General features: G+C 31.2%; 2 protein-coding genes across 3 annotated transcripts in view; both read right to left on the reverse strand.

Annotated features, from left to right (window-relative positions):
• Window positions 1-2,480, reverse strand: part of LOC107023678 (E3 ubiquitin-protein ligase MIEL1) — a 9,476-nt gene extending 6,996 nt beyond the window's left edge. For both annotated transcript variants that reach the window (XM_015224447.2, XM_015224448.2), the window contains exons 1-7: window positions 2,317-2,480; window positions 2,147-2,234; window positions 1,602-1,658; window positions 1,462-1,494; window positions 1,275-1,352; window positions 1,107-1,150; window positions 945-985 (exon numbers count right to left, since the gene is read on the reverse strand). In XM_015224447.2, coding sequence (XP_015079933.1) covers window positions 945-985; window positions 1,107-1,150; window positions 1,275-1,352; window positions 1,462-1,494; window positions 1,602-1,658; window positions 2,147-2,234; window positions 2,317-2,408 — 433 coding nt within the window. In that variant the 5' untranslated portion in view covers window positions 2,409-2,480. The remainder of the gene's footprint in view (window positions 1-944; window positions 986-1,106; window positions 1,151-1,274; window positions 1,353-1,461; window positions 1,495-1,601; window positions 1,659-2,146; window positions 2,235-2,316) is intronic.
• A 3,891-nt stretch (window positions 2,481-6,371) lies between these two features.
• On the reverse strand, window positions 6,372-12,998 carry LOC107023275 (cullin-1-like). Its single transcript, XM_015223910.2, has 20 exons — window positions 12,843-12,998; window positions 12,312-12,457; window positions 12,082-12,181; window positions 11,592-11,777; window positions 11,420-11,467; window positions 11,129-11,332; window positions 10,954-11,031; window positions 10,141-10,230; window positions 9,952-10,032; window positions 9,796-9,855; window positions 9,460-9,489; window positions 9,281-9,367; window positions 9,036-9,185; window positions 8,894-8,949; window positions 8,679-8,799; window positions 8,432-8,593; window positions 8,183-8,326; window positions 7,880-8,098; window positions 7,612-7,779; window positions 6,372-6,803 (listed from the first exon to the last, which is right to left on the reverse strand). The coding sequence occupies exons 2-20, from the start codon at window positions 12,446-12,448 to the stop codon at window positions 6,702-6,704; spliced, it is 2,223 nt and encodes a 740-aa protein (XP_015079396.1). The 5' UTR covers window positions 12,449-12,457; window positions 12,843-12,998; the 3' UTR covers window positions 6,372-6,701.
• Between the last annotated feature and the right edge of the window lie 3,786 nt (window positions 12,999-16,784).

The raw sequence follows: 16,784 nt of genomic DNA on the forward strand, positions 1-16,784 counted from the left end.
TATATATATATATATATATATATATATATATATATTTTACCATATATAAACAATGTAATTTTTTCGTCGTCTACCTAGCTCCGAACCCACTTAGCTACCGATCAAAAAATGTAAGTGGATAAATTTACTCTTCATCATAAAAAAGACAATCATATTTGAATATTATAGCTAAAAGACAAAAAAGAAATACAATAAATATTATTTTGAATAAAGAAAATAGGAAAAGTATATTTTGTATAAACTTATCGTAGGAAAAGTAGCAAAACGACAAGTGAAAGAAAATAGAAATACAATCATATAACATCGGTAGTAAGGGAGAGAAGAGTTGGTTTGTAAAAAAATTTAAATGTGCCGACTGGGAGTCGAAACCAGATGCACAACATTACGAAGGACCTTGAGCACCCACAAACAGCCACTGAACCAATCAAACAATTTATTCTATGGGTGCTCGTTGTTTAGTTTTATACTATTCCTCCTAATTTCTATAGAAATATATTTAGTTGGACACAGAGATAAGGTGCTCAAGCACCCGGGAGTACCTATGTGAGTCAGTCCCCGTGCATGATGCCAGTAGACAGCTATAAATGGTAGATGTACAAAGCAATAATATAGTTGTACAAGATTAACTTCCAGTTCCAAGGATATCCCTTTATTACCATATAAGATGTTCTATCTAAGACTCAATGGAAAGGGCATTTCAAAAGTAAAATTTCAGAAAGGAACTGTCAAATGAGAAAAGTACACTTCCACAATGCAGTTTTGGAACAAGCTATAGTTGAAAAGAATCACTAGTTGTAAACTTGAGATATAATCTACACCTTCCTTTATAAAGTAAGGGTTGAGATATACACTACACTATTCAAAATGAAAAAAGAAATCGATCCATTTTGATACAAGGAAATCCACAACAGTAGTCAAACAACAAGGATGAAGGGATGCCTTACCACACTTCTTGCAGTGGAAGAAGTTTTCTCGACCACCGACCCTGTTTCACCAATTGCGTTTAAGTACCACAGGTGAAATATATGTTGTTTAAAGAGTTGGAACAAGTACCGAAGTGTAAGGGCAGAATGGAGGCTGAATACAATATTATTTAGTGCATTCACCTGCAAATTCCACAGTCATCACAGTGAAACTGCCCCTTTGTTCTCTGCAAGAAAAGTAATTACTTAAATACAAATGCATCAAATGAATTAAATACATTTATTTGGTTACTCTAGCATCCACAAAATAGAACAATCTAATTTAAGAGAAAAATAAAATAGTAGCATTACATTGTCATCGTAAAATCTACAAATTTCACAATAGTACTCCCCAAATTTGACGCCACACTCTGAACAGATCTCAGCAACCTATTAAACACAAGCCAGAAAAAAATTATCACAGACTACGACGGCTGAAAAGTCCATAAACTTGAGACACTCAAATGATAGATAAGTGTAGCAACAGAGCTTAACAGACCTGTTGTTCAGTGTCGCATACAGCACAAACAACCTGTAGCAAAAAATCAGATCCAACATCAATCCCCATAAAAGTTCTGAGTATTCATGAACTAAAATCTTATCATCCGAGGAAATCAATAATATGAGTTTTACTCGTACTTGCTTAACATTGTGGCGCACAAGTTCGTGCCGTTCCTTGGGATTGGTCAAAGCATTCTGATTCCAACAAACACAAGCTTCAGCAAAAACCACAGTGTTTATAAAGCAAGGAAGGTCCTTTTACCGTTTTAAAATATGGAACTGACAATAGTAAGGCCTCTTACTATTATAATGAAGCAATAGCACCAGACCATTACAGAAGAGCGGAAACTGACTTACAAAGTTAGTATGTATGTTGGATCCAGAGAATCCCACATTAAGGGCAAAAGAGAAAATGAGTATTTGTCCATGTATTTCCTATAAAATACTTGTGTTCGCATGTGAAACCTGGAAATTGGTTTTTCATAGATATTATGGATGTATTTTGACCTGCGACTTGTTAATTAAATTTTACTATTTGGGACAGCTAATTAGCAACAGAACATATATGTAAAGACTGTTTAGGTTTTCCCAATAAGGATAGACTATGTTCTACTTCAAAATATGTGAGCAGTGGCTGTTGGTAGTGTTTTTATAAGAAAAAAGATTAGAAAAGCAGCAAGCACCTTGGCCTCGTTGTGGCAGTGACGGCAAGTGAATATTTCATTGCAACAAGGGGCTCGGAGTTTACAGCGTCGCCGATAATGATCACATCTATTTAAAGGACAGAGAATATGAATCTTATACAATTTTGACAGGAAAATTAACACAAAGTGGTGTATGCATAATTATGTACCCATAAAGCAACTTTCCGACATCTTGTCTATCGAGCTCCTCTTCGGGCGGCGGCGGTTGATCAACGACAAAATTCTCACCGTCTTCTTCCATGTAAAGGTTCGAGAGTAGAGGTATGTGGTGAAATTTGGTTGCGTGTGGCCAAATGGTGCGGTGCGGAATATATCAAGTATTTACGGGTGGGTTCTCTTCAAGATCCACTAAAATTCATACTGGGCCCATTTAACATAAAACTTTACTACAGTATAAGTTATGTTTGTTAAAATTCATTAATGACACTAACCTATTGAAATTAATCATAAATAGGACTTCTTCATATTCATGTCATTTACAAATGAACCGTATGCATTGAAAAAATATAATTGTCCATATAGATTGTAGAAAAATTTGTGTAAAGAATTTATAAAAATCTATTTGTGTTTGTACTTAAAAGGATAGTTGTTGCACTGATAACAATTACGGAGGACATATGTTTTATAATGGAGAATTTGCACAAACAATGTGGCAAAGGTTTGCATGAGGTTAGGCATCGGAAAAGCAGAACTCTTAGAAGCTTATTAGTCGAATGTAAAATTTCAAAGGCCAAAATTATGTGGCTGCATATATCCTTAAAATTATGTCACCTATAGTTATATGAGAGCTACAGAGGCTAAGGTGTCGCTCTGAACCATCAACGGATGCGACATTTCTAATCACTTTCAACATCTATCAACTTATCAAAGCTAGTATGGTTGAGAAGATCGTAAGAGTGGTCAAGTGAATTAAACCCTCTTCCCCTGAACACCAATGAATCCTATAATAATGGAACTTGTGATGGGGGAGGTGTATGTAGGGGATTATCGAGGAAGAGCTAATGATTTGAGTTTTTATCATTGCTGAGGTAGACTCTTTATTGTTGCTTAATTGCACCATCAATGTCTGCGCAATCACCTGGAGAATCGAAAACACAATCAAACAGATAAAGAATCTTGTAGGCATATATGATATTCCTATTCAACATTGCTTCAGGAAAACTAATAAAGTTATTGACAAATTATTTTCCTTAAGTCACTCACTTACTGATGTACAAGTCTAGATCTACTCTCACTTCAACACCATCCCTAGAATAGTGAAAAGGAATCTCTACATAGATGGGTAGAAATGTCCTTCCTGAAAGTATAAAAGCGTAAAGCAAATACTTTGAGCTGTGATCCCCTTAAACCCAGAGGCGTATTCAGGATTTTGGTTAGATGGGTGCACAATTACAAAAAAAATTGTATCATAAATATAAATTTGATCGATTTTTTAACATTTAAGTTCTTAATATGAAGCATAAAATTTTACAAATTATAAGTCCAAAATATATAGTACTACTAGTTTTAAATTTTAATGTACCATTTGGTTTAATTATATATAAAAAAATTTATAGTGCTAATTTTTTTTAGGAATTTTCAATATAACACATTTGAAAATTTTGAAAGAAAGATTAAATGGAAAAAAATAGCAAAATCAGTTGAAACGTCAAATATGTAACTGATAACCACTTGGAGAGAAGTGCACATAATTCATCATATATCATTATAAGTGGGAAGCTCCTAACTTAAAAGTTGAATTACCATTTTGTCCTTAATTTATTCCTAAATTAAATTAAATATTAAATAATCATATTTAAATACATGCATCTAGACACAATGGTTTAAATTCTAATTATTTACATACTAAGTAACAATTATTTTATATTATACTAAACACTAAAAATAAGAAGGTGTAAAGTCAAACTTTGAAAGACAGAAATATTTTATAGAAAATTGTTAGAAATTATTTCAAAGGAAATTGTTAGGAATTACTTTTTAAAAAAAATAAAAATTATCTATTCTTTCTTTATAATTAATGTGATTAAATGATTAAATTTGTTATCCTCTCTCTTTATTTAGTATAAATAAATGTATTGAATTATTAGTAAAAACAATCACCTTTTCCTCTACCCCATGTCTAAGATCACTTAACTTCTAAAAATTAACTTAAACAATTCTTCACCTTTTCATCTTATCCAATGAATCTTTAGCTATATATATGTATCATGAAAAATATTTTTTCTTTACCACTTGCCTCGTGTTGATGTGAATCATCAGACAATTTTCAGGTACTTTTTTTTTGTTTTGAAATATTAATATTTGTTGATCCTCATTAGAATGATATTTTGTATCATAAGTTTTATCTTTATCATTTTAGATTGCTTTTTTTGTTACGGGAGAAAAAAAAAACTCTACTCCTTGTATATTTCTTTTTACTATATATTGTTATAATAAAAGTCTTAAGAAGGATATGAATGTTGTATTTATTCTTATCTGTTTAATTTTTTTGTATTCTTTACCAATTATACTTCTTTAATATAATCTTCTATGAAATTATGAATGTTATAAGTCTATTTTTATTAGTGCTAAAATTACTAATTTATGACATTTAGATTCGTTTTTTAATGTACTTTTATAATATTTATTTACTTTTATCTTTCCTTACTAATATAGTTTCTTTAAATAGCTACATATTTGTGTACTTACTAATATGGAGCGTAATGAGAGATTATTAAGGACAAGTCATATAGATATAATTATATTATTAGATGCTATAGTAATATAATTATTTTTCCATATTTCTTGCTTGATGGTCAATGTACTATTCGATTATTATGAATTTTATTTAATTAATGAAATATAAATTAGTAAAACTAATATTTCTAATTTCGACATTATATAATAATTCAACTTTATAATAATTATGTGCACTTTTCCGAAATTAGTTATTATATTAATATGATACTTTAAACATGAGTTCACACATCTATATTTAAATTTTTTTGAAAAATATAACACAAGTCTATATGATGTAGAGAGGAGAGCATGGGTTCACGTGAAGCCACGGCACCCCCTCTAGACACGCCTCTGCTTGAACCTCTCTGATTGTACTAATGCTTGTTTATCTTAGATCTTTTGTACACTTCTGTGTTTAGTTTGACTGTAACCAAACTCTCAAGAAGGTATATATGATTTATCCTGCTTCTTCAAATATAATTTCTTTCTCAATGGCAATATATATGGTAATATATAAAAAAAATAAAGATTAAATACTCGAAAAGTAGGCAATATATATGGTAATATATTAAAAAAAATAAAGATTAAATACTCAAAAAGTAGGTAAGCATAGAGGGAGACTAATAAATTCACCAGATTTCTGTTTTGTTGTAGAATTAAGCAGATGGTAATTGAGGAAACTATTACTGTACTACATTTGCAGTATAGGTAAGGATAATATCATTGAATTTGTTTGCTGTTATTATACAGGAATAAATAGATAGAGTAATAAATTATGTTGAAATGTAACTACGGGGTGGAGAGACATGATTTCAACATTTTGATCCAGTTCATGAACGTATAGATTTTCCTTTCCCTCTGAATCACGACCAGTTCATGAACGTACACATTCGAGCAAGCTCAACATTCATCATTACTCCATTTTCCAGAAAAATAATCAGCTAGCTACTGCACATCAAATACCACAAAAAGTAACTTTTCAAAGTTGTGGAGCCATACAATGAACGATTTTCATTTGATTCAAAGAAATATCATTGGCTTAATTACTTTATGCCCTTCTCTTTTGAAAAGATGAGTAGAAACATCACCTACTCAAAACTGTGAACCAATGTATTGGAGAAGCTTCTCAATATTCTTGTTAGCAATACACAAACTGCTTTCTTGCCACTACAGTCTACACTAGACAATAGATAGAGATATAGGTTAAAGTCTCACTAATAACGATTTTTACAGGACAGAAGGGTGTTCAGTGAAAAGCGATTGTAGTAATGGAGTAGTCCAAGGACCCAAGGCAATTGGCTCTTTACTCTTTCTTTACTTCACCAAAAAATATCTTTCTCTAGGACAGCCTTTTTTTTGTTAGACACGTCAAAGATTAGGGCATGGTGTTGGTTCAGGAATTAGAAATGCAGTAATTAATTATGTAAGATTTGGTTATTCCACATTTCACACCGCAACCTAAAATAGTAGGTTGAACAAATGGTAATATATTTTCAGGTTAAGATATTATTGCCCACATTAGTAATCCAGGGGTTGCAAGGACAATATAGAAACACCAAAGCATAAGATTTACACAAAGATGTGGCGTTTAAGAGACAATCAGGAATATCAAGGGAAAAAAGTGCACGGCTGAAATATTTACTGAAAGGGAAATTCAAGTGCCACCAACTTCTGAAAAAAAGTGGTGATATACTAACAACTGCACAAGTTGCCTACTCAGGCAAAGGTCAAAAAAAATCGCTGCTAACAATCAAATCCAGCTCCACTCACTTCCATCCAGTGCCAAGACAAGACAAGTCAGTATCAGCTTGTTGCCTCAGGCCAAGTACTTGAACAAGTTTGGGTTCTCTTTGTCTCTTTCCAAGTAGTCACGAGTGATAAGATCTTCAATCCTCTTTTTGATTGCTTTGAAATCAGGCTACACAGAAATCTTTTGTTATTTTTCGACACATACAAGAGAAATTCAATAATTAGAATAGACAAAGCTAACACATCTCTCCAACTAGAGCCTATAACTATTTTGAATATCATTTGAAGGCAGAGAAGAAACTTGACAAGGGAATAAGATGAACTATATTGGCAAGTTTGGGTTACAAAGATGACACCTCAACAAAAATTCCAGCACTCTGCATATCCTACTTTATATATCTATAGATACCTCTCTTAGTTTTGAGGTGGTCACTCATTCCTCAAACTATAGGAATATACAGAAGGTGAGAAAAAATTTCAGGTACTTCCTCCCGATACCTATGATAAAGGACAAGTGCTTGAATGGTTACTTATTTTGGACTGAATAAATCTCTTCATCTAAAATTTTGACCAAGACAGAGGAAGAAGTTCAAAATACAACAAAAAAGACAGCTGGACACAAAGGAGTCAATATCCTTCTGTTACCCCTGTGGTCAGCAATCATCATCACTTCTCCATTTTTATTTCTATTTTGAATAGTCAAGTACTAGGAGAAGCAAAACAAGCAATAACGATCTAAGATATTCTATCAGCAAAGCGATCCCCAGGACATTGATGACTTACTTTTAAAAATAAAAAGATGTTTCAAGTAACACGCAATTAGATAGCAAGAAAGAAAATGACATGTCTGGTATAGAAGCAACAACATTCCTCCATGTCAAATTGAATGTCGTGTTATTAGGCAGACCAAAATCATGTCCACTTTCCTAGATGGAATACCTAAACCGAGGAAATCCAAATGGTGAAGACGCGGATACCTTAAACATGCGGCTCAATTGCTCAACACACTCCAACACGAGCTGCTGATGAGGAAGCACCTTCCGGCTCTTCATAATGCGCACAATACAAGCATCAATTGCATAACGTCTGTCCTTGTCAACGTCCTCAACCACTTTTTTCCTTTCATCCACCGGAGGCAAAGGGATCTGAACGATACAATAAGATCATTGAGAAAAGAAGTCCACAATGCATACAACAAAGTAAGCATCACAGCAAAATACAAGTAGCTCTAAACAGTATCTATACCCTAATCCTCCTCATTCTGTCAGTGAACTTGGAGTTGAATTCAAAATGATCCGTTGACGAAACAGTTCTATTGCTAGGCTCTTTGGTCAGAATTTTATACTTAGCACATGACAGGGATTGAAGCAATCTGATCAAGTCATCGTCAGCCAAATTTAACTGACTTTTGATATCTGAGTAACTCAATCTATCTGAAGCATTAAACAGTAATAGAGCAGCAGCCTGAAAATGAAATCATTAATCAGTAACCAAATTTGGTGTCAGAAACAGTGATGCTGCAGCAGTACTATTTCACGAACTGATCACCTGGTAAGTTCCCACAATAAGTTCAATAGTTTTTGATTCAAACTTGCCATTGATATTGCATGTACCCAGTGAATAAATCCAGGTCAATTTCCTGTGTTTCGTTTTCGTCTGATAAAATTCCTTGAAGACTTCTACACACTTCACCTGAGATACCAACAGAGGAGTAAACACCCATAAAAAATACAAAAAGGAAAGATCAAACCAGCAGCAGAAATTAAATTATTATATCAGATGAGAAGCAGATCTCACCATTTCCACAGGGAGACTCAGATCAGAAGATTTATAACTAGGCCAAAAGCCAGTTGTAAGAACTGTGACAGTCAAATCAATTCCGGGATTAGCTGCCGCGTTGTTACTGAGATATTCCTGAAAGTGACTCTGATTTTCCTTCGCCAAAGTCAAGTCCGTCACCTGTTTTGTTATTTCAAACAGTAAGTGTTGACAAGACAATTTGAACGGGGAAGATAAAATTAGCAGTACTATACACTCTCCTCACCATTCCCTCCATCTTTGACGTAAACTGTCCACCACACTGCTGCTTTAACTTTGTTAAGATAAGCCTTTCATGGTCATCATTGGCACTTTTATCAAAAAGCAGTCGCCGAGAAAGCTTCTTCCTATAAAATTATGAAGACGGATACATATTCAATGGTTAGAGATGTAACAAGAAACTAGTTACTGGGTCAAAAAAAACTTGATGTAGGTTCCGACCTGTAGAACTCAGCAAAAAGGTCCTTGTCACTGATATACGCAAGAAGCTTCACCACCTATATGAAATATAAACAATTATGAAGTCATCCTGAAAAATCAAGTGACCACCAGAAAGTGAAGCTGGATATAGGGTTAGTGCTACCTTATCTAATGTCTCCTCAATAGCATCATCACTGAGTTTCTCACTCCCACCCTTCTTAAGGATATTATCACAATAAGAGGCAAGGAGTTCTGCACTAGAACAGCCAGCAACAATTTTGTTACAGAAGACCTCAAATGCCTCTTTCAAAGCCTACAAAAGTTCAGAAGTTAAGACATCAGAAATAAAAGCTCAAATTATTCAAGGTAAAAAAGTATAACCACACAACTGTGAACACCTGGATATACCTTGTGAAAGAGAGAGTTATTTGCAAAACTGTCGGTCACATATGCCATATATTTGTCATGCAGCTCAATAACCTTCCTAACAAAGACCTAAGGAAACAGATCGGACACAGTTGAGCCATCTCCTGAGCTATTACACTTAAAAATCCTACTTGACTAGAAATTCAGAGAAGTGGATTTACCTGCTCCTGTGACCCACTGGAACTTTCAGCCTGTAGAATTACATAAATATCAGTACTTCAAAATGCACTGAAATCAGTTACTACCAAAAGGAAAAACAATCTCGCAGATCGTAAGAACAGCATGTGGATGCAATTTCACATATATCTTTGTATTTCTGATAATGCTATTTAATCTACTCAAAGTCTTGAACTCCCTTTTTTTCTAGATTACTTGATTGTTCTCGAAGATAGGTTAAGCTTTTTCTCTACTAGTTCAAGAAGCATGGATATTAAAATAAGAGGAAGGGGCCAAAAAACATATTGCCAAATGAAGCACAGCATGTTCAGTCAACAGACCTTGTTACTTGCTGAGTCTTCGGCCTGTTGCACCAACACCATGCCTTCAGCAGTGACATGCTGCAAAATATGTACCATAACAAAGTGTTTAACCACCAAAAAAAAGAACTCAACAAAAACCCTGTAGTTGCACAACAATTAAATAGAAGACCATACCTGCTTAAACATATTTGCAACTGGTTCCAAACCTTTAGGGATCCTGTGGAATAGCCTGTACATTCGAGATAAATCCTCTACCTGACATGAAAAGGGGATGGATGAAAAGAAGGGGGGAAATCAAGATACTCACATAAGAAGTCAAATACATATTGACTAGTAGACACCTAATATGCAAGGAATTAATACCTTATCATCTCTAAGCAAAGCTCGGCATCCAGAATGTTCCTTCTCAAGCAATTGATTGGTATATACAACCAATAATTCATTTTGCACTTTCTGCAGCACAAGTGTAGCCTCAATTGAAAAAATAAATGCAACCAGAGGCACTTTGAACATAACTCATTTCAAAACTAAACAGACTTAATCAAGTAAAAACTTAGAAAGTAATGACCTGATAAAACCAACGTGAGACAAAGTAATATGTGTCAATGTTTTTAGTTTCTCCAAATTAAAAAAAAACATCACTTCGTACATTTGGCTCAATGAAGCAAATGTGTTTCAAGCAAAAGAATAATGAAGAAGGAGATTCATTAATGATGCATAATCATGGAGAAACACCTCTAACTTAAAGTGGAAAGTTTTTGCAATTTTCATTAGAATCTGCTAAAAAAGATGATCAGAATATCGACGAAAAGAAAGCACAGCATCTCACTGAAGCATAGTTGTAAATACACAAGATGAATACTTTATTCCTCCTCCGAGTACAATGAACAAACTAAATTGAAAGGTTTGGAACGATTATTTTCTTTCATCTCGTAAGTATTCAGTTTATTCAAAGAAATCATCGAAGGAGAATGCAGTCAAGTACCCGACACCAATTAATGGGAACTCCAAGAAACCAACAGAATTAAACATTTAGAGAAGGGTTAAATAGTTACTGCACCATATCATAAATACAAAACAGTTTATTTTGAAGTTCTAAATAGCTTTTCATCAGTAGTTAAGATGCCGAGAAAATACTAATATATCAATTTTCAAGTGCCTCATTCCAATACTGACCTCCAGAAGTTTTGTCTCGCTGCTTGAGTGCAAATAATGAGAAACTCTATCCTTCTCTTTTTTCAAGCACTCTTCTGCCTGTTTTAGAAATAACAGGTATCAGTTACATTCTGGCATAAGTATATGACCAACTTATGCACTAAATAAAATTGCTGATAAGAATTAGGATCTTTACCTTCAACATATAATCTGGACAAGAATCTTCCACAATCCAGTTTGATGCTTTTCGAGAATAATAAGCTGATGTATCTTTAAGCATTGCATCTTCAAAGTCATTTTCATAGAACTCCATCTCCCCCATCCCAATTTCAACAAATATACCTAGCACATTCTTTAATAAGGCTCTATCAATCTGTTCACCCTCGCGTTCTTGATCAATCTGATAAAAAAGGATTATCACCGACTCTTATTCTTGGCGCATAGTATGATACAAAATTGGGTCAAATAAAGAAAGCATTAGACTTGCCAGCGCTATAACTGCATCTCTAGCTTTACTTTTCAACTCTTGATAAACCTATTATCAACAATCAAAAATGTAAAATATCATACACAACAACAGCATAAAGAGTATTTATTCCTATAGGTTGAATTATAACAGATATGCAAGATAATATAACATAGAAATGCTAATGACTAACCAAATCACGGAAGCACGTCAGACCAACTTCATTAAGTGCAGGGAGTGACCTTCGAGCAATAAAATACCGATCAAGATAATGGAAGAACCGTGAAAGCCACCTGACCATAAGTTTATGATTTGTCCATCTTTTCACGAGCTCCCTCAGCATGAACTCATCGTGCTTCTCTCTCAAAGAAGATAGAACCTAAAAAAAATACAAACACATATGGGAAACTTGAATAGGAAAAGCTGAGCAATGAGGATGCTCTCACTACATGTGAGTTTGAGTTGGTTAATGAAGTATTAAGTTAGTAACACTAAATAAACCACCTCAATAACATAGACCATACATATGTTTAACAAATTCTGAATTTTGTGAAAATTGTCATGGGAACATTTAACCACTTAGTGGGTTACAAGTCGATAAAAATCAAGTGTGCCACTGATGTCATCAACAAACCTTCAACCCTGTGAGAAGCTAAGAGAAATTTCAAGCCAATGGTTCTTACTATAGAATTGATGTATTCTTCAAAGGCTTCCTTGTATTTCTCATATAGCTGCTGAGAGTAATCATGAGGGGGCTTCTGTGTACACATGTTATAGATAGTTCTATTCTTCAAATTAAGGATAATACAAAAAGGAATGCCAACCAAAAAGAGGAAAGGGTGAAAGCAAAAAACATAGTAATCTAGAAAAAAAAAGGAGAAATGACTATAAGCACAAAGAATGTTATGGATACGTGTAGAGCATCATGTACTCTTCGGAGCTGAATGAATCTGGATGGCCTTCTAAGATTTTCTTTAATTTTGTGATTCCCTTCTGCATGAAGTTCCATCCTTCCTCCAGCTCGATTGTCTTCATCTGGCTAGTCGTCATAAACACAAACTGCAAATGAGCAACATTAGCTTGAATTTGTAAAATCAAATCACACTCGGAGCAACAACCTATTGATCACATTCACATAAAACTACAATATGCGAGCAATTGATTTAAGAAAAATCACAATGAATTCTTAGGCCCCAAAACCCAAAAGAAGCAGCATACACTCCTACCACCAATCAATCATAAACAAGATGGGATGAAAGCGGGATATATATATATATATATATATATATATATATATATATATATTACAGAAAACAAAATTTAAGCATTAATTTACAATTCGATAGAGTTAGGGTTTGGGTGGAATTAGAGATAGAGACGGAATGGATAAAAGGGCTCTGGAGAGGAAAAAAAACACGAAAGAGAGAAACATAAACAAACGTACAGCAGTTTGGTTGCAGAAAACACGAGGAGATCGCGGAAGAGGAGCGAGCGAGCTAGGGCAGACGAGAAGAACTTGCAAAATATACTCTTACTATTTTTTATTTATTTATTTTTTACCAAAGAAAAAAATAGAGTTTTTTGAGCCTATAAATAGAGACAATTCAGGCACAAATTGGCTATAAATCTCGGTCCATTTCTCCAGGTATTTGGGCTTCACGCCCACACTTCATTATATTATATTCTTACTTAATTTTTAAAAAATTAAAAATTTCATAGAATTTAAGAATTTCATATATTGTGTTTTGAATTTGAATACATCATATTTTGATACATTATTTTTATTGATGTAAGATATATTTGTCTCGATAAATTTTTTAATATTTTAATATTTCCTACTTGATATATTATATTGTTGACATCAAACATATATATCCCAATATATTGGTAAAAGTAATGTATTCCAAAAGATGAGAAAATATTGATTTTTGAAATTTTTTCAAATGATGGTAAATTTTAGAGAATGTAGTAAAATAAATTGTAAATTTACATAAATTTTCTGTTTTAGATTTTAAATTTTTTGTAATAATTCTTTTAAACTATTTATTTTTATTTAAATAATTGTATTGACTAATTTTATTAACTTTATTAATATATCCTTTAAAGATTCTTCAAATGTTTCTAAAAAAGTTGTTTCATTTTCACAAGTCTCCCAACACATTTTTAGTTGTCACGAAATTAGAAAATAATAATATTATGAATTATTCTTTATTAAAAAAATCAGTCATCAAATTTAATTGTCAACGGTTATTTTGTTATTGAATGAAAATATAAGTTCATTGTGGAGGATATATATATGATTATGTACATTTAATTGGAAGTTTTGTTCATTTTTCACATAAATAGACATGATCATTAGTTGTATTTAGGAGCACGTTTCAGAAATTGCAATACTACACATAGATTATTCATGTTTTAACTAACAGACTATGTTCACAAAAAATGTCATTTGCGAGAAATTCTTTCTCTATTTATTTATTTATTGTTTTTCAGGAAATATAGACAACTTAGCACCAATAATAATTTTGAATTGACTTATATCAAAGAACGATGGTGCAATTATTGATTTTGCGAAAAGTGAAGAAGCTGACAATTTTTTGTATTTTTTTTTTAAAGAGAGTTCAATATATTTCTTTTGGATTTCTATACATTTTTTTTATAAAATTGAATTGAATAAAGAGTATGTTGGAAGAGTAAATTAGTCAAACTATAATTATTTAAATTAATAATAATAACTCAAATTTGAATAGAGATTTTTAAAACTGTTTCTAATTTCAAATATTTTGCATGACTGAATCAGTGCAAAAAGAATCATAATTCAAAATAAATATATTGTTCAAAGTTAAACAAAATTATTGAATTTTTAAATATATTTTATTCATTATGTAGTGAAGTTCGTAACTATTTTATAATTTCCTAGAGGTTAATCTGAAATTGACCAAACAAATAATAATGGAAAATAACATTTTACTTGGGGCAAACTAGTAGATAAATACCACTTGTTTATGTCCTAATTAATAGTATTTCCGTTTGTTCGAAAATTACTTTTGGTACCGAGATTTGTTGGTTTGATATATGTATTTTTGCTCAATAAATATATGTATCTAATGAATTGACAAAGCGAGAAATATTTTTAATTCATTTGAATTACATGTTTGTAACTAATTTCCTTAATTAAATGAGTAATTAACTACTCTAGCAAATTTTGATAGTCTTAAGTATATCAACTCTATCAAAAAAAAAATTATAAAATATAGAATTCATAAAACTAGTATATTTTTATACTTTTCTTCTTTTTAGTGATTCATAAAACTAGAATTAAAATTTCTCATATAATATTCCAAGAATATAAAATTCTTCTTTTCTAGTTATTCAAATTTGAGCTCTAATTTTGTATTTGATTATCGAGATTTTGAGGACTGATTATCCAATAGTTATTCTTCCTTAGTAATTTTAATTTTAGCTTCTTTTTTATATTTAATTATCATGTTTTTAGTATATGAATTTAGAGCTCCAATTTTAGTAATGGTAAACATGATTATATTGTTGAGGCATTATGGTACATGAATTAGATACAATATTTGTTGATTATAAATCATTGGTATTCATTTGAAGAATACGAGCAACAATTTTATTTTTACAGTCTCAACATAATTACATATCAATCAAAGTTGAAAAGCTATAGAAATTTAATACAAAATTAATTTTTTTTTGAGATAATGTAAATTCAAAACGAGATAAACTAAATGGCCTTCATAATATAAATAAAACTTATCCATAAAACTTAATTTTATAAATGGATGCATGTGAATCGAACCAATCTTGAATAGTAAAAGAATGTTATAAAGCACGGGCTATTTTACAAACAACTACAACATTAATTATTATTTTAAGATCAACTATTTTTAGTTATACATGTGATGGATCTTTTAAAACATTTTGATGAAGATGACCGGTAGCTGATTTTTTATTTTATTTTTTAATTATTTTTATTAATAAAAATCATTATATTATTATTAAGAATAGTACTATATGTGATTTTTGATTATGAGGTATATTGTGGTCGTAAATTTTACTTGAAACGAATAGTGAATATAATATAGAGAATAATAGAAGAAATATGTTATTGGGTTTTCTTACAAACGCTTAGAGCATCTCCAATTCTACCCTCTATTTTACTCTCTTACTCTCCAAATATAAAGTTTTTTATTTTTTCAAACAACCAACTCCAAATCAATTCTCTATTTTATTCTCTAAAAAAATTTTTTTTTTCTCTCTTCAAAATTATATTATTATTTATATTTTATTTTTATTTTCTTATTTTATAATATAAATTCCTTATTTCTTTTCCCAATAATTACTTATATAATTTTCATATGATATAACATTTCTTTTTTTAAAAAATTTTAATATAAAATGATATTTTATTCTAAATTTTTAAATAACATAAATTTCAAGAAAGTATGTTATAATATACTAATTAATGGACAAATTCTAATGAAAATGAAACATAAACACTCAATTTTTGAAATTATTATGTTGCTTCTATAAATGCTCCATTAATGCGTACGGAGTTCAAAATGAGTATCATCGTCCTTAATTTTTTTTATGTATAGCAAAAAATTGTTTAAATCAAAGATTTTCATTTACCACCATTTCCGTCGTTGGAGTTGGAATCTCTACGACATCTTGAATTGGTGCATTAAGATCATGTTCACCTCAATTATCATGTTGTGCAGTATAATACATATATTAATTATTCATGTAGCAATTCATTTCCTAAAAAACGTTATGGTCTTATATAATTGTAAATCGTGATTGTAAAATTCCAAATACACGTTCAACATCTTTTTGACGTGATTCTTGCTTCATTCTGAATTAATTATTATGTTATGTATTGCATTTTATCTTGAATTTAAATTATAATATTATTTATTGTATTATGATGTTGTATTTAAATTAGCATATTACGTATTTTATTTTTTAATTAAAGTTTTCATCTTATCATTTTAGTTGTGTTTATCCTTTATAATGAAAATTAATAATAAAATCAAATTATATCATTGATGATAATTAGAAAAAAATTAAAATACTATTAATTTGAAATGAAAATACTATATACTAAATAATATATTTTTTAAAATATTATATTACATTTAAAATGAAGTATGAATATTAGATATTTAATTAATGAATTATATATAAAATAATACGTTAATTAGAAAGTAATAGAAATAATATTAAAATAGTCAAAAAATAAATTAGAGAGTGTCAATAGTTTTCTCTAAATTTGGAGAACTAATATTTACCTCTCTATATGTCACGACCGAGGAGCACCCCCTATAAGTAACACGGCGTACTTGACCTCTCGGAGGTCTTATACAAG

This window comes from Solanum pennellii, chromosome 6, assembly GCF_001406875.1.
Source record: "Solanum pennellii chromosome 6, SPENNV200".
Lineage (NCBI taxonomy): Eukaryota > Viridiplantae > Streptophyta > Magnoliopsida > Solanales > Solanaceae > Solanum > Solanum pennellii.

What these genes read in the sequence shown, in the direction of transcription:
- LOC107023275 (XM_015223910.2), bottom strand. Translation starts at nt 12,448, where the DNA reads ATGACGACTAGCCAGATGAAGACAATCGAGCTGGAGGAAGGATGGAAC. An exon ending in AAGAATACATCAATTCTATA is followed by an intron (nt 11,778 to 12,081) that starts GTAAGAACCATT and finishes TATTTTTTTTAG; the next exon opens with GTTCTATCTTCTTTGAGAGA. An exon ending in GCGAGACAAAACTTCTGGAG is followed by an intron (nt 10,231 to 10,953) that starts GTCAGTATTGGA and finishes CTTGTGCTGCAG; the next exon opens with AAAGTGCAAAATGAATTATT.